Genomic DNA, 18,742 nt, shown 5'->3' with positions numbered 1-18,742 from the left:
ACCTGGCACCGTGTGGCACTGGGGAAGGACACCCTCCCCGTGTCCGTGAAGGTTATGGTGGCCCTGAACTTTTATGCCACGGGGTCATCCCAGGTGCTGAGTGAGGACCTTTCCGGAATCTCACAGACATCGGTGCACCGGTGCATCCGGGTAGTGATAGACGCCCTCTATGCCATTGCGGGCCACTACATCCTGTTCCCTATGGACCGGGCCAGCCAGGATGCCCGGGCAGTGGGCTTCTCTGCCGTGGCCGGGTTTCCCATGGTCCAGGGCGCGATTGATGGGATGCACATCGCCGTGCGGCCACCTGCAGATAACAGGGCCGTGTTCACCAATAGGAAGTGGACCTATTCCATGAACATCCAGGTGGTCTGATTATCCTGCACGTCTGCGCCGGTACCCATGTTGTCGCGGTCTTACATCCCCGGCATGTTCGAGGGACGCCAACACCGGCTGAGGGGCTGGTTGCTGGGCGACAGGGGTTACCGGTTGCCGTCGTGGCTGATGACCCCTATACGGAGGCCACAGAATGACGTGGAGAACAGCTACAATGATGCCCATGCAGCGACCAGGGGTGTGATAGAGAGGTGCTTTGGGCTGCTGAAGATGTGTTTCAGGTGCCTGGACCTCTCTGTGAGGGGCCCTCCAGTACCCGCCAGATAGGGTCGGCGATATCATTGTGGTCTGCTGTGTCCTGCACAACATCGCCCAGCAGAGGGGCGATGTGCCGCAGGCAGAGGAGGGGGGAGTGGGGGAGCAACAGGAAGAGGCGCAAACCTCCCCAGATGAGGGAGTTGGGGGCAATGGTCAGGGCAGATGGGCTGGACATGGGCGGGTGGCTGTCCACCATTACGGGCTGGGCCAGCGGGCACGGGACAGGCTGATAGCCGCCTGGTTCACTGACTAGGGGGCGTGCGAATCGGCGAGTATGGCCACATACCGCACACCATGGCAACATCCAACCAGCCTCCCCTCCTCACCCACCCAGCACCAACACCCTAACCCCCCCCACCCACCCAGCACAAACATCCTAACCCCCAACCACCCTACCCCACCCGCATGCACACCACCCCTCCATTGCAGATCCACCTGCGGCACAATGGGCCGGGCTCACACGGTCGCCGGTGGAAGCATGTCTATTGCAGTCCATGGAGAATGATGACGACCCGCTCTGCGATGAGCTCCTGGCTCCACATCGTTGGACAATGTCTGACCCATGGCCACAGTACCACCATCCACCTGGACCATCCCTGCATGCGGCCATGACACTGCAGCGCACGGTCCCATCCTCTGCCCGGGGGAATGGAGAGGGTGGGCCAGGTGGAGGGGGGCACGCTCACCTGGGGGCGACGTAAGACCACCCCTCGCACACACACTGGCGCTCAACGTACATGACACCCCCGCACGCTTGGGACAGACAGGGCCGGCTCAAGGCACCGGCAACTCGGGCTGTCGCCCGGGGCGCCATGTGCTAGGGGGCACCAGACTCGGGTCCCGCGCATGCGCAGTTGGGCCGGCGCCAACCAGCGCATGCGCGGTGGCCGCACTCCCCCAGGGTGGCCGCACTCCCCCAGGGCCGCCCCCCCCGGTCCGTCCCCTCGGTCCGCCCCCCCGCTCGGTCCGCTCCCCGCCCCCCCCTCGGGTCCGCTCCCCCTGCCCTCCCCTGGGGTCCCCCCCCGGTCCGCCCCCCCTCGCCCCCCCATCGGCCCCCCCCCCCGGCCCCCCCCCCCCCTCTCGCCCCCCCCCCCCCCCCCCCCCCCCCCGGCCCCCCCCCCCCTCTCGCCCCCCCCCCCCCCCCCCCCCCCCCCCCCCCCCCCCCCCCCCCCCCAAGGGCGCCGAAGTTCAGCTTGCCCGGGGCGCCAGCAACCCTAGGGCCGGCGCTGGGGACAGAGCACAAAGGCAGCTTCTGTAGGTGTGAAAGTGATTTTAATAACAAACAGTCCATACACGTGCCCTAGCCCCTAAAACTCGTCTGTGCCCTGCACCCGTGCCAACTTACTCAGTGTCTAATTGTTTGGCCTTCTGGGCCCTTTGACTACGCCTAGGTGGTTCCCCAGATGGTACAGCAGAATTGAGGTGGACTCCTGTAATTCCTGCTCTGTGACTCGGGATCCCTTTGGCGGCCGTTTCCTGGGGCAGCCCGGCCTAGATGGGCCAGGCTGCGGCTCGGGCGACTGGGATGGCGAGCTGCCAGCCTGTCCTGTCCGTTGCCCACCAGATACACCTGGGACGGAAGCGGGGGAGTCCGAGGTGCCGCGGTGTTCCGGGACCTCCCATACAGGGGGACCCTGGACGGGCCCCAGCACCTCCTCCTCCCTCAGGGTGCCCAATGACCCACGGGCCTCTACATGGGTCGGGGGTGCGAACGGACCCGACCATCCGACGACCCCCCCGACACCTGGCACTGCCAGTCCTGGAGGCCCGTGCTGGTATCGACAAGGGTCTGCAGGTTTGCAGCCATGGAGCTCAGGGAGTTGCCCATCCCTGTCTGTGTTTGGGCGACGCTGGCCAGCACCTGGGCAATGGCGCCAATGCCCTCAGCGATGGCCTGATGAGACTGGGCCATGGCTTGCTGAGACTGGGCCATTATCTGCTGAGACTGGGCTATGGCCTGCTGAGACTGGGCCATGGCCTGCTGAGACTGGGCCATGGCCTGCTGAGACTGGGCCACGGCGTTGAGTGCCTCTGCCATCTGCCGCTGGCTCTGGCTCATGGCTTCCTGTGAGAGGGAAACCATGTCCTGGGCCACACACGCCGCCTTCACGGAACGCCCCAGGCCTCGCATCCTGCTCCCATGTCTGACACCATCGCACCCATTGTCTCCACCGCGGACGCCACCCGTGCAGTTTCGGCCTGGGTAGCACGCATGACCGGCACCACTCCCAGCTCCTAGACGCGGGTGGACTCCTCCACTTGCGTCTGCATCCGCTGCAAGCCGGCCATCATCCCCTTCCTTCGTCCCAGGTTTGGTGGCTGCATCGGGTCTATGAACCCGGGACCTGTCTGGGCGGCAGATGTTCGCTTGCACCAGGATGCCCTGTGAACTCCCGGCCCCTCTGCTGCCCCTACCTCCACCTGCTGTACCAGTACGGCTGTGTTGTGCGCACCAGTGAGTGTACCAGACGCCTCATCACTAAAGTGCCCAACCGAGGTGTGTCTCTGCGATGGTGGAGTGTGTTGGAGAAAGCAGTGGAGTTGTGGAGTTGCATCGTCCGACTCCGAGTCCATGGTCCCCTGGGGTGGCGCCTCGTCTTCACCCGTCCACTGTGTCTCACTGTCCTACCTTCCAGTCTCATGTGTGTCAGTGTCCTGGGTAGGGGTGTCCTGGGTAGGGCTGTCCTGGGTAGGAGTGTCCTGGGTAGGAGTGTCCTGGGTAGGAGTGTCCTGGGTAGTAGTGTCCTGGGTAGTAGTGTCCTGGGTAGTAGTGTCCTGGGTAGGGCTGTCCTGGGTAGGGCTGTCCTGGGTAGGGCTGTCCTGGGTAGGGGTGTCCTGGGTAGGGGTGTCCTGGGTAGGGGTGTCCTGGGTAGGGCTGTCCTGGGTAGGGCTGTCCTGGGTAGTAGTGTCCTGGGTAGGGCTGTCCTGGGTAGGGCTGTCCTGGGTAGGGCTGTCCTGGGTAGGGCTGTCCTGGGTAGGGGTGTCCTGGGTAGGGGTGTCCTGGGTAGGGGTGTCCTGGGTAGGGCTGACCTGGGTAGGGCTGTCCTGGGTAGGGCTGTCCTGGGTAGGGCTGTCCTGTGTAGGGCTGTCCTGGGTAGGGCTGTCCTGGCTCGGCTGCGGCGGGGGCCTGTGACTGCTCCCCTCGTTGCTGGGTGTCACACGCCTGCGTCGCCGCATCCGCAAGAGACGGGGGCGTCGTCTCCGTGTTCCTCCAGGTCTCTCCCTCTCTCGTGACCGCCCTGGGGGGGCTTGCGGGATTCGCACACCAGAGGGACCGGGTCTCTCCCTCTCTCGTGGCCGCCCTGGGGCATCCTGCGAGCGGTCGGCGGGGTCGGGTGCCTCGACGTTTGGTCCTGCAATACACAATACAGCAGCATGGTTAGACACACAGGCGGTGATAGGGGGATATGGGGGAGTGGGGATATGGGGGATGTGGGGGAGGGGGAATATGGGGAATATGGGGGAGGGGGGATATGGGGGAGGGGGATATGGGGGAGATGGGGGAGGGAGGATGGGGGTATAGGGGATATGGAGGATATGGGGGAGGGGGGTATAGGGGATATGGGGAGGGCGGATATGGGGGAGGGGGAAAGGCCATGGGTGTCTCACTTGCTGGCGGGCCCCCGACCTCTGCATCGGCAACCTCCCGGTCCTCAGGTCCGCCTGCCAGTTCCAGGGCCCTTTCCTCATGGACGGTGAGTGGTCTCTCATCAGCTGGGCCCCCTGCAATCCGCTGACGCTCCCTGTTGTGTGCACGCTTCTCCTGTGGGGGGTCGGGCGGGTGGGTGGCAGGGTATCGGGCAACAGTGTTAGACAGGTATATGACTGCATGACAGCGGTTGCGCGTATATTGGCAGAGGTGCGCAGCACATTAGGGTTAACCTTGGGTTAGCATTAGGGTTGGGTTAGCGTTAGGGTTGGTTGCACCTGGGGGTGTGCCGCACATCGGGGGGGGGGAGGGGGGGGGGGGGTCAGGCTGCCCTGACGAGGTCGTTGCCCTTCTTGTGGCACTGGGTGCCTGTCCTCGGTGTCACAGCCACAGCGCTGACGGCTTCTGCCACCTCCGTCCACAGGTGCCAGCTGAGGCGTGGGGCAACCCTGCGGCCATGTCCGGGGTACAGGGCCTCCCTCCTCTCCTGTACTGCATCCAGGAGCACCTTGATATCGTGCTCCTGGAACCTCGGGGCTGCACGGTGGCCGGCCATCTTTGCGGGTCTTCCGGGGTGGGGGGGGTCCGTCTTTTGTGCTGTGACGCCGAGCGGCATTATTTACGCTGCTTGGCGTCAAGTGACACGGTGCGTCCACGGCGGGTGATGCCGTCGTAAATGGCGTCACGCCGCTGCTAGCCCATTCGGGCCCAGAGACTTCGCGACCGTTGAGGGGGCCCGACTCCGGAGCGATCCGCGCCGTATTTGGCGCCGGTTTTCAGAGAATCCTGTCCAAGATCACTGCTCAAGAATGGCATTTGAAAAAATGTTTAAATAGATAGAATACTACATCTTTTTTAAACTAAATGTATGAGATACTCAGCCTACATTTTCAAAGCAGGGCAGTTGATACTTGAGCAGTGATAGAACGGCACCCAAAATGGGAGCAAAGTCAAGTTCTGCTGCAGGGTGCCCAGCCGGGTCTGTCTTCTATCTTTCTATTTTTATTATTCCTCCAAACACAAACACAAAGAGATTCCCACTGCAAAACACATGGTGGTACTTTGTCTGTGGCGGGGAAATATAACACTGACCCAAAAGTTGCTGCAAAATTACTTTCATGGATAAACAAGAAGATACATAATTAGACAGGGCTCATTAAAGGCATACCTTTTAGTAGCTCAATCCCCAGTAATCCTGAATGTCCAAATTATACTGTAGGGTGGGTTATTCCAGCAGGACCACAGGAAGAATGAATGGGAATATGCTGTGTAAAGCTTACTTACATATTGAAACTGTCCAACTGGTTACTCCTGTAGATACCTGAAGCAAATGCTATTGCAAAATTGGGTACAGCACACAAGCAGAGATATGACGTAACAGATGCTGACCTTAATTTATGGTCAATCTCATCCAATTTACTCATTTTTCAGTGAAGCCTAGTGGTAAAGCTAAATTGTTAAGTTTAATTGAAACACGGTTTGCAAATTACATTGCAACACAAGCATGTTCTGCTTATGTAGAACACTATATACGCATGCATGTTTTGCATAGGAAGATCTGTGCATGGACTCAATCACAGATAAGACCACCTCTGATTGCTTCCTTGTATCACACTGCCCACTTCCTCCTTCCAGACCCTAACCCTTCCTCTGTATCTGTTCCTGGATTCATTTTCAAAATCCCAAGTGTCTAGACTTGAGCCCTCTGTTTGTCAGATTTCTGTAGCTACTGATATGCTCAACAGCACTCTCCCCTCCACCTTTTGACTCCCCAGTCTACATTTAAACCAATATTCTTTCTCACCCTAGCCACTCCGCCTGGTATGACCCTCATCTTTACTCCCTTAAATCCAAGGGACACAGTCTTGAAAGACACAGTTAGATAAAGCAGTTGAGGCAAAGAGGACCAAAGGATATGGGAGAAAAGTGGGAGTAGGCTATTGAGTTGGATGATCAGCCTTGATCATAATGAATGGCGGATCAGGCTCAAAGGGCCGAATGGCCTCCTCCTGCTCCTATTTTCTATGTTTCTATGATCTGGTGGACAGTTGGTTTGGCAATCTGCCATCAAATGGCTGGACCTGATAAAGCACTATAAGGTCCTGCGCTCATTTATGAAAACTGCTCATTATTGGATGGCCCAATAGCACAGTGGTTAGCACTTTTGCTTCACAGCTCCAGGGTCCCAGGTTTGACTCCCGGCTTGGGTCACTGTCGTGTGGAGTCTCACGTTCTCCCTGTGTCTGTGTGGGTTGCCTCCGGGTGCTCCGGTTTCCTCCCACAAGTCCCGAAAGACGTGCTGTTAGGTGAATTGGACATTCTGAATTATCCCTCTATGTACCAGAACAGGTGCCGGAATGTGGCGACTATGGGATTTTCACAGGAACTCCATTGCAATGTTAATGCAAGTCTACTTGTGACAGTAAAGATTATTAATAAAGATTTATTCCAGAATCATCCTGGAATACAACAATAACCCATGACCTCTTTACTATAGTGCAAACTGAATGTTAAAACCCAACCTCCCCTTCAAGTTTGAAGAGAACATAGACTTCATTGTCACTAAGATTGAGACCATCTGATTAGCTACCTCTACCGTGTCCCTCCCTTCCCTTTGCCTGCTCGGCCAAACTTCCTGTAAAGTTCCGTCCTCTCCCACCTTGCCCTAGACCTAGATATTTCTCTAGATATTTTCTTCTACCTCCCCTCCTGTCTTCTCCAAGTTCATTGTGAGCACCCCCCCCCCCCCCCCCCCCCCCCCCACCCTTCCTGGTCCCCATGTTAACCAATATTGTAAATGGTGTTCTCTCGTCAAATGTTGTCTCTGTCTCTTTCTTAAATCTGCTGTCATCATCCATGTCCTCCAAAAGGCAAACCTAGAGCTCACTTCACCATCATTGCAAAATATCGTCCCATCTCCAAACTCCCTTTCCTCTCTAAAGTCCTTGAACATGTTACTGCCTCCCAAATCTATATCCATCTTCCTGGAACTATATTTCCCCCAATCTGCCCCTCCCAAAGTACCAAACCGGCTCTTATCAAAGGCAATAAGGACATCCTTTGGGCAGCACGGTAGCACAAGTGGATAGCACAATGGCTTCACAGCTCCAGGGTCCCAGGTTCAATTCCCCACTGGGTCTCTGACTGTGTGGAGTCTGCACGTTTTCCCCGTGTCTGCGTGGTTTTCCTCCGGGTGCTCCGGTTTCCACCCACAGTCCAAAGACGTGCAGGTTAGGTGGATTGGCCATGCTAAATTGCCCTTAGTGTCCAAAAAGGTTGCGAGTTGTTGCTGGGCTACGGGGATAGGGTGGAAGTGAGGGCTTAAGTGGGTCGGTGCGGACTCGATTGACCAAATGGCCTCCTTCTGCACTGCATGTTCTATGTTCATGTGAGTGTGACAACGGTAAATTTCTCTCTGAGATATCTACTGGCCTCTTGAGCAACCTCAATATTTTTAAACTGTTCCACCATTCATGGCTGTGTCTTCGGTTATCGAGACCCCCCCCCCCCCTAACTTTACTTTTTTAAAGACACCTTTTACAACCTTTTAGTCAACTGATCTAAAATCTCCTTATGTGTCTCTGTGCTGTATTTTGCTTCATAGTGCTCCTTGGGATGTTTTATTCAAAGTTAAAGGTGCAATATAAATATGTGGTTATATGCATATGTCCATTCGCTGGAATTGGACCACTGACTAAGTGTAGGACTAACAGGTGATTGATTATTCATGAATTTCCCTACATTGGGTGGCTGAGAACCATAGCTGGAAAAGTGGGGGAATCACACCCAGCACTCTCTGCTCTATTAAATACCATTGCCATTTATAATGCAGATCTCACAGTAAACTTGAAAAAAATCCACCATTGTCCAAAAGTAGCTTTCAAAATGCTAACATCAAATTCTATCATAATGATTTCTACAGCACAGAAGGCACTAACGTTGAGTTTTGTGTTTGTTTAGGATTCTTCCATGAAAACAGATTGTACTTTCAAGACAGAAAAGAACCTATTTTACCTTCCGAAGAACATACCTACACATGGACGATCACAGAAGAAATGGGACCAACAATATTTGATTCTCAATGTCTTACCTACATGTATTCTTCTAATATTGATGTAGTGAAAGATTTCCACACAGGATTGATTGGAACTCTACTCATCTGTAAACCTGGTAATTCACTTCTTTTCCTCTTATTGAACTTCCTTTGATTCCCATCCTTGGATCCCTGCTATCCTGTCAGTTTGCAGAATAGGACAGTCTAAAGGAGCTATTTGCTAATCTTCTGATCACTCACCAATCATTATTCCGAACACCTGTTACCTTCCAGGATATTAAGCGATCTTTAATAGGGAATGTCAGCTGAGGTGTCCATTATGCCTTTGTCTCTTGTGCTTGAAAGTTGTTAACAACAACATGGGTGGAATTTACCGGCTATTCACGCTGCTGGAATATTCCAGACCCACCAACGGCCCACCCCCACCTCGAGTTTCCCGGCGACTGGAGGTGCAGTCAATGGGATCTCCTGTTGACACCGGTGAGACCAGAAAATCCCACTGATGGACAGCCTCCGCCACTGAAAAACACGTGGCGGGTTGCTCAGTCATGTGACTGCGACATGGAAAAAAACATTCTAAAGTGCTTTACAGAGGCATAACAAAAAGAAGTTGGTTGGCAAGGAAGAGGAGGAGATTTTGGAAGGAATTATGAAAAACTTGATCAGAGAGGTGCGGTTTTTTTCTGGGGGGTTTAAAGAAGGTGAGGAAGGGGAAGGAGCGTGGGGAGTGTATTATAGAGCATGGCGCATTGGTGACTGAAAGAGGGAAGGTGAAGAGACAAAAACTAAAGGTGTGGAGGGTTTTTGAGGGGAGGCAGTGGGTAGTGGGCAGGAGGTTGTAGTAGTGGAGTGGAAGAGACTAGAGGTTAGTATGGTGATGGAGTGGTTTCAACATTAAGATATGAATTTTAAATTGTTGCTTGAGAAAAAGATTGCAAAAGAATGGGCAGACTCTACAGTGAGAAGCAAGTATACCCACTTTACTCTTATCTAAGTAAATACCTGTTTTCTTAAAAGCATTATTAAAACCCTCTTTTACGTGCAAATTTCTGTATTACATGTATATGGCAGTATAATTCTGATGTGGTGGTGGCGGGGTGGAATCTCTGATTACTAACATATTTTGAAAAGGGACCCTTTGACCAAACATGTTTGAAAACCAATGGTGTAACGCTGTGCTACTGTATCTGGCTTTGATGTCAGTACATCAAATACTGATGTCAGTACGGTCGGCTATTGCAGAAAATACGGAGGCTGGGGATTGAGGGTGATTTAGAGATGTGGATCAGAAATTGGCTAGTTGAAAGAAGACAGAGAGTGGTAGTTGATGGGAAATGTTCAGAATGGAGTTCAGTTACGAGTGGCGTACCACAAGGATCTGTTCTGGGGCCGTTGCTGTTTGTCATTTTTATAAATGACCTAGAGGAGGGCGCAGAAGGATGAGTGAGTAAATTTGCAGACGACACTAAAGTCGGTGGAGTTGTAGACAGTGCGGAAGGATGTTGCAGGTTACAGAGGGACATAGATAAGCTGCAGAGCTGGGCTGAGAGGTGGCAAATGGAGTTTAATGTGGAGAAGTGTGAGGTGATTCACTTTGGAAAGAATAACAGGAATGCGGAATATTTGGCTAATGGTAAAATTCTTGGTAGTGTGGATGAGCAGAGGGATCTCGGTGTCCATGTACATAGATCCCTGAAAGTTGCCACCCAGGTTGATAGGGTTGTGAAGAAGGCCTATGGTGTGTTGGCCTTTATTGGTAGAGGGATTGAGTTCCGGAGCCATGAGGTCATTTTGCAGTTGTACAAAACTCTAGTACGGCCGCATTTGGAGTATTGCGTACAGTTCTGGTCGCCTCATTATAGGAAGGACGTGGAAGCTTTGGAACGGGTGCAGAGGAAATTTACCAGGATGTTGCCTGGTATGGAGGGAAAATCTTATGAGGAAAGGCTGATGGACTTGAGGTTGTTTTCGTTAGAGAGAAGAAGGTTAAGAGGTGACTTAATAGAGGCATACAAAATGATCAGAGGGTTAGATAGGGTGGACAGCGAGAGCCTTCTCCCGCAGATGGGGGTGGCTAGCACGAGGGGACATAGCCTTAAATTGAGGGGTAATAGATATAGGATAGAGGTCAGAGGTGGGTTTTTTACGCAAAGAGTGGTGAGGCCGTGGAATGCCCTACCTGCAACAGTAGTGAACTCGCCAACATTGAGGGCATTTAAAAGTTTATTGGATAAGCATATGGATGATAAGGGCATAGTGTAGGTTAGATGGCCTTTAGTTTTTTTTTTCCATGTCGGTGCAACATCGAGGGCCGAAGGGCCTGTACTGCGCTGTATTGTTCTATGTTCTATGTTCTACAGTGTTTAGTTGACCACATCAATGACTGCAGAAAATTCATGAAAAACAATGAGGTCCAATGGCCCATGGTCATTGCCACAGATCACCACTGTTCTTCACTTTAGTTAGGATTCTTTTAGTACTGTGGGAGGAATGATAAAAAAAATGGGGTAAAAGCAAAGAAGACATTTTGTTTTGTCAGAATGCAACACGTCAGAATGGTGGAAACCAAACTGAAGAGATTTCGTGAGGGTTACAAGTCTTAAAGGATCAACCTACACTAGATAAGTTTCACACCTCACCTCCCCTTCCCTATAATACTCATAGCTTTGTCTCAGCCACTATTCCCAAATTGGCTGCATTCACCATGTTTTATAGCCCTCAGCGGGGCTTGGTCCTCTGTCTCACATTGTGTAGGTTATCCATTTTGGTAGGAATAACAGCAAACGGGATTATTATTTAAACGATAAAATATTAAAGCATGCCGCTGTTCCGAGAGACTTGGGTATGCTAGTGCATGAGTCACAGAAGGTTGGTTTACAAGTGCAACAGGTGATTAAGAAGGCAAATGGAATTTTGTCCTTCATTGCCAGAGGGATGGAGTTTAAGACTAGGGAAGTTATGTTGCAATTGTATAAGGTGTTAGTGCGGCCACACCTGGAGTATTGTGTTCAGTTTTGGTCTCCTTACTTGAGAAAGGACGTACTGGCGCTGGAGGGTGTGCAGAGGAGATTCACTAGGTTAATCCCAGAGCTGAAGGGGTTGGATTATGAGGAGAGGTTGAGTAGACTGGGACTGTACTCGTTGGAATTTAGAAGGATGAGGGGGGATCTTATAGAAACATTAAAAATTATGAAGGGAATAGATAGGATAGATGCGGGCAGGTTGTTTCCACTGGCGGGTGACAGCAGAACTAGGGGACATAGCCTCAAAATAAGGGGAAGTAGATTTAGGACTGAGTTTAGGAGGAACTTCTTCACCCAAAGGGTTGTGAATCTATGGAATTCCTTGCCCAGTGAAGCAGTTGAGGCTCCTTCATTACATGTTTTTAAGGTAAAGATAGATAGTTTTTTGAAGAATAAAGGGATTAAGGGTTATGGTGTTCGGGCCGGAAAGTGGAGCTGAGTCCACAAAAGATCAGCCATGATCTAATTGAATGGCGGAGCAGGCTCAAGGGGCCAGATGGCCTACTCCTGCTCCTAGTTCTTATGTTCTTATGTTCTTATGTGTGCTGATTTGTCCTGTAAAAAGTGAGGTTAAGAGTTCGGAAGATACTGTGGAAAATCTAAGTGGAAATCTAAGTGTAATGCTTTTCACTATAATGCATGTAGTGAGAGATGGAGTAGAAGCCAGTAGAGTGAGGATGGGTAGCTGATGATTGTAAAACCATTTGTGTATATTATAAAGTGGAAGGAAGGGGGATGTAAGTGCTTGGATGTAAGAAGAGAATGGTGTCAGTGTGTGATGTAAAGACATAAGGGGAAGAGGTGAACATTTTTGGAAAGAGAGTTGTTAGTGCGCCTTTGTAATGGAATGCCGAAGGGTATGATTGGGGGGAAGGGAATTGTTGAGATTGTTAACGGAGGAAGTGAATGGATTATTATTGAAAGGTGTTAGAGAGAGAGACAAAGATCTTTATTTGTCCTTGCTGCTTTTGTCAGATCATTGAACCTCTTGCTACATTGAAACCAAACCCTGTCAGCCACCTCTGCTTAAGGCCTGTTGGATAGTGGTGCTTGGGATGCTTATAGTGGTGCTGGTGAATGTTTCTCCCTCCTTGACCTAACCTTCTCCACTGGTAATTGTGTGCAGAAAGTAGCCTAGTTGCCCGTTTTCTGATATATTCAGAGAGGTAGCAGATTAATCATGCTGATAACGTCAGGGTAGATTCATATTCACTCAGCCTGCCCCCATTCACCTGATTCATAACCCTGAGTTAAAATTTAATATGAAGTTATTGGCAGTGAGCACTACTTTAACTAGGAACAGAAGAACAAATCAAATGAAGTGTAAAAGGGACCAAGAATTTAATAAATGCCAGTAACAACACAGTTCCTTTTTCTTTCTGTGTAGGAAGCTTAAAAGAGAATGGAAAGCAAAAATACTTTGCGGAAGAATTTGTTTTGCTGTTTTCCGTTTTTGATGAAAGCGAGAGCTGGAATTATGAGAATAAAAGAAAGACTCCAATCAAAATGTATTCCATCAATGGATTTACAAATGGCACTTTACCAGGTATATACCACAAAGGGGTTATTTTAGGACTGACAGAATACTGAAATGCAGCTGCAACAGATCTCCTACGCTGGGCATAAATGTAGAAAGCAACGAGCTCCAGAAGTGCTGCTCCAATACTAATGATGTAGTGGTCTGGCTGGCAGTCTGCCTGCATCTTTCCAATGTTTCAAGAGTAAACAGTAAGTAAATGAAGCAGACGCACGACAAATGAAAGTTTGTCAGTTTCTAAAATGAGTGGGAAAGTGGCCAAGTATTGAAGATGAAAATTGCTCCTATTGTGCACCTGGCTGCCTTCTCAAAATGAAAGTTTGTTCCACATGGTTCCCACCTCATCTTGTAATGCCAATCTTACGTATATCTAATCAACCAGCCAGAGACTCTTTATATGTTGTGTATTTTCTGCTTCACCAAGACAATAGATCACCCACCCCCCGAAAACAATTATAAAAGCCATGTTAAATTATTACAGTATGCAACAACCATAGGTTCAAACCAGCACTGACTGACGCCACCTTCAAAAGGTGGAGACAGGACGGGGGGACACTGACAGTCAGGGATCTATACACGGACGACAGGATTGCAACACTGGACGAACTGACAGAGAAATTTCAACTAGCTGGGGGGAACGAGCTACGGTACCTGCAGCTCAAAAACTTCCTACGAAAGGAGACAAGGACGTACCCACAACCGCCATGACAGACACTACTGGAAGACCTACTGGACGCAAGTATCCTAGAGAAAGGGAACTGTAGCGACATGTATGACCGACTGGTAGATAGGGACGACACCGTACTGGACGCAACAAGAAGGAAATGGGAGGACGACCTGGGGATGGAGATAGGGTGGGGACTCTGGAGCGAAGCACTGCATAGGGTCAACTCCACCTCCACGTGCGCAAGGCTCAGCCTGACGCAACTAAAAGTGGTACATAGAGCCCACTTAACGAGAACCGTATGAGTAGGTTCTTCCCGGAGGTGGAGGACAGCTGTGAGCGGTGCCAAAGAGGCCCGGCCAACCACGCCCACATGTTCTGGTCTTGCCCCAGACTTGTGGAGTACTGGACAGCCTTCTTCGAGGCTATGTCCAAAGTGGTAGGGGTGAGGGTGGAGCCATGCCCGATAGTGGCGGTCTTCGGGGTTTCAGACCAGCCAGATCTATTCCTGGGGAGGAGGGCGGACGCCCTTGCCTTTGCCTCCCTGATCGCCCGCCGTAGAATCCTGTTTGGCTGGCGGTCAGCAGCACCGCCCAGAGCTGCAGACTGGCTGTCCGACCTCTCGGATTCTCTCCAAATGGAGAAAATCAAATTCGCCATCCGAGGGTCGGACGACGGCTTCCACAGAACGTGGGAGCCATTCATGCAATTGTTCCGGGACCTGTTTGTGGCCAACGTACAAGAGGAAGAATAGTCGGGGGAAGGTAGCCGGCGGGGCGGGGGGGGGGGGGGGGGGGGGGGAGGGGGGGGGGGGGGGCTACGGGCTCGTTACGGGGGTGTGATGGCTAGCTAAGGCCCAAAACCAAACTAAATAAATGCCAATAAACATGTTGGGGAATGTAAAATATGTATGCCGGCGAAAAGGGGGAGGCCACAGTTATTACTACGAAGATGCTCACCTGTAAATATATATGTTAATTTTTGCGTGTTCTTTTTTGTTTCTCTCTCTCTAACAATTTGTAATTTGTTCAATATAAAACATGAAAACTGAATAAAAAACATTTATAAAAAAATTATTACAGTACAGCGTAAATTGCTACCGCAGCCTCTCCGAACAGGCGCCGGAATGTGGCGACTAGGGGCTTTTCACAGTAACTTCATTTGAAGGCAACTTGTGACAATAAGCGATTTTCATTTCATTTTCATTTCATTCATTTCATAAATGGGCAGCACGGTACCACAGTGGTTAGCACAGTTGCTTCACAGCTCCAGGGTCCCAGGTTCGATTCCCAGCTTGGGTCACTGTCAGTGTGGATTCTGCACATCCTCCCCGCATCTGTGTGGGTTTCCTCCGGGTGCTCCGGTTTCCTCCCACAGCCCAAAGATGTGCAGGTTAGGCGGATTGGCCATGCTAAATTGTCCCTAGTATCCAAAAAGATTAGATGGCGTTACTGGGTTACGGGGATAGGGTGGAGGCGAGGGCTTAAGTAGGGTACTCTTTCCAAGGGCAGGTGCAGACTAGATGGGCCTAATGGTCTCTTTCTGCACTGTAAATTCTATGGTAAACACATTTTCTAAAGCACCCCAGCATGGTGGAGATGGAGGAAATTGAGGACAATGGTGAAATTCAGGACCTCCATTTTGAAAAGTCACAAGGTCTGTTCCGAGGTAGCTGGCACTCCCATTTGCCCCAAACACGGGTGTTTATTATCAATGGAGGCTTGTGGGTTCCTAGAATTTCCACACTGACTGCCTCTTTTCTGCTCATTGATTTGGGCAGTAGGTGCTCCTTTTTCTCCTCAAACTCAATGGAGCCCAATGATATCTCCAGGTTTTAAAATCAACTGTTTCTCTTGGGGTTATGCCTCTTTCCCTTAAATTACAGTGGAAAATTAGGACAAACACTACTAAAATTCAAGACGTCTTTATTTCATTACCCAACCTGTTGGTTGAAAATGGATAGGAAAAGCAGAATGTCTAGACTCAAGGTGCCATGTGCATCTTTGCTAAGGAAACTAGCAGGTTTATTCTGAACTGATTGATCAGTTGCTCTTGTCACACGATTTCTTCCAGTCTCACTGACATGTATTCACTATCACTGACACGTATTCAGTATCACTGATATGTATTCAGATCACCTGACATGTATTCAGATCACCTGACATGTATTCGGTGTCACTGACTTGTATTCGGTGTCACTGACATGTATTCAGTGTCACTGACGTGTATTCAGATCACTGACATGTATTCAGTGTCACTGACGTGTATTCAGATCATTAACATGTATTCAGATCACTGCCGTGTATTCAGATCACTGACATGTATTCAGATCACTGACGCATTCAGATCACTGACATGTATTCAGATCACTGACGTGTATTCAGTGTCACTGACATGTATTCAGAATCACTGACATGTATTCAGTGTCACTGACATGTATTCAGTATCACTGACATGTATTCAGATCACTGACATGAAAATGAAATGAAAAATGAAAATCGCTTATTGTCACGAGTAGGCTTCAATGAAGTTACTGTGAAAAGCCCCTAGTCGCCACATTCCGGCGCCTATCCGGCGCCTATTCAGTATCACTGACATGTATTCAGATCACTGACGTGTATTCAGATCACTGACGTGTACTCAGATCACTGACGTGTATTCAGTATCACTGAGGTGTATTCAGATCACTGACATGTATTCAGATCACTGACATGTATTCAGATCAGACATGTATTCAGATCACTGACGTGTATTCAGATCACTGACGTGTATTCAGTATCACTGAGGTGTATTCAGATCACTGACGTGTACTCAGATCACTGACATGTATTCAGAATCACTGACATGTATTCCGTATCACTGACATGTATTCAGATCATTGACATGTATTCAGATCATTGACATGTATTCAGATCACTGACATGTATTCAGATCACTGACATGTATTCAGATACCTGACATGTATTCAGTATCACTGACACATTCAGATCACTGACCTGCATTCAGTATCACTGGCATGTATTCAGATCACTGATCATGTATTCAGAATCACTGACATGTACTCAGATCACTGACATGTACTCAGATCACTGACATGTATTCAGAATCACTGACATGTATTCGGGTCACTGACATGTATTCGGTGTCACTGACATGTATTCGGTGTCACTGACGTGTATTCAGATCATTGATCATGTATTCAGATCATTAACATGTATTCAGATCACTGCCGTATATTCAGATCACTGACATGTATTCAGTATCACTGACATGTATTCAGATCTCTGACATGTATGCAGTATTACTGACATGTATTTAGATCACTGACATGTATTCAGTATCACTGACATATATTCAGTATCACTGATATGTATTCGTGCCTCTACTATAAGTGTTAGGAAAGCTTTCTGTCAGCACTTGACAACCTTAGCTTTGAGATGAGCAATTAGATTCACCAGAAACGATACATCTGGAGATCTACTAATGTGTACTTCAAAATAAATTGCATATTAAATTTCAGCAGTGCTCAATATTGCTGCAATTTACTATTTATCCCAACTATCAGCGCAAACCTTTGTCGGAAGGGAATGTCCGGTTGATGACGTGTTTCAAAACTAAGAAACCATAAAACATACAGTGCAGAAGGAGGCCAATCGGCCCATCGAGTTGGTACCGACCCACTTAAGCTCTTACTTCCACCCTATCCCCCAAACCCCAATAACCACTCCTATAATTTTTTGGACACTAAGGACAATTTTTTAGCATGGCTAATCCACCTAACCTGCATGTCTTTGGACTGTGGGAGGAAACCGGAGCATCCGGAGGAAACCCAAGCAGACACGGGGAGAAGTGCAGACTCCGCACAGACAATGACCCACCAGGGAATCGAACCTGGGACCTTGCGCTGTGAAGCCACAGTGCTACCCACTATGCTTCCGTGCTGCCCGAATCAAATATCATGAGAGAGACTATCCCATTCCTAGAAAGCTTCCCACGGTAGCATGGTGGTTAGCATCATTGCTTCACAGCTCCAGGGTCCCAGGTTCGATTCCCGGCTGGGTCACTGTCTGTGTGGAGTCTGCACGTCCTCCCCGTGTGTGCGTGGGTTTCCTCCGGGTGCTCCGGTTTCCTCCCACAGTCCAAAGATGTGCGGGTTAGGTGGATTGGCCATGCTAAATTGCCCGTAGTGTAAGGTTAATGGGGGGATTGTTGGGTTACGGGTATACGGGTTACGTGGGTTTAAGTAGGGTGATCATTGCTCGGCACAACATCGAGGGCCGAAGGGCCTGTTCTGTGCTGTACTGTTCTATGTTCCATGTTCTATGTTCTAACTCTTGAAAAAATCATATAAAAGAACCAAGGTTCAAAGAATTACTAAGTATTATGCTATTTTGTTGCTATTAGCTGTTTTAGGCATCTAATTTCCATATTGTTTCTGTTACAGAACTTGGTGCATGTGTTCATGATGACATTAGCTGGCATTTGATTGGAATGAGCTTGGGTGCTGAAATCTTCTCTGTCCATTTTAATGGTCAAGTCCTGTTGCAGAATAATCACAGAGTGTCATCTATTGCACTGACTCCAGGCTCATCTGTCACAGCTCAGATGTCACCCACACAAGTTGGAAAATGGCTGCTCTCTTCTCAAGTACAGCATCATCGCCTGGGTAAGAACAATGAGGTTTAAAATGTTTTAAACTATATATTTTATTGAAAATAACATCACTTGTGGGAAGACCCATTTTATGTTGATTGGAGTGAGAGATGGCATAGCAGGGGAATAACACATTTTCTAGTTATTTAGGAAACTGTAATTAGTTGCAAGATGAACAGGTTATGACTGCACTTTTTCTAATGTCTCCACACAGTTTCTTTTGACTTCCCCTCATAATCCTCCCACACCCAATAACCTCCTGTCCCAATGCTCCAAAACCCCAACACTACTGTCCCAGAGACCCCAAATCCCAAGACCATCTTTCCAGCACAATCACATGAGCAACCCCTTTCATTACTTCCACAGTACAAAAATACCTGCTTGAACATTAAATTAAACTGACAATTTACTTTGTGCATTCAGCTTCCAGTTGGCCTAAGCAAAACTCAGCAGTTTTCAAAAAAGATATATAAATGAGGCACAATAATCCAGTTGAGACTGAACTGGT

General features: G+C 49.6%; 1 protein-coding gene across 1 annotated transcript in view; it reads left to right on the top strand.

Annotated features, from left to right (window-relative positions):
- The window catches only part of f5 (coagulation factor V), a 153,474-nt gene that overhangs the window by 15,646 nt on the left and 119,086 nt on the right, over positions 1–18,742 (top strand). Inside the window, exons 4-6 of the mRNA XM_038802074.1 lie at positions 8,264–8,473; positions 12,768–12,926; positions 18,026–18,247. Coding sequence (XP_038658002.1) covers positions 8,264–8,473; positions 12,768–12,926; positions 18,026–18,247 — 591 coding nt within the window. The remainder of the gene's footprint in view (positions 1–8,263; positions 8,474–12,767; positions 12,927–18,025; positions 18,248–18,742) is intronic.

The sequence above is a fragment of the Scyliorhinus canicula genome, chromosome 7, assembly GCF_902713615.1.
Source record: "Scyliorhinus canicula chromosome 7, sScyCan1.1, whole genome shotgun sequence".
NCBI classification, from domain to species: Eukaryota; Metazoa; Chordata; class Chondrichthyes; order Carcharhiniformes; family Scyliorhinidae; genus Scyliorhinus; species Scyliorhinus canicula.
The sequence above is the reverse complement of the archived record's forward strand: the minus strand, read 5'-3'. Positions and strand labels throughout refer to the sequence as shown.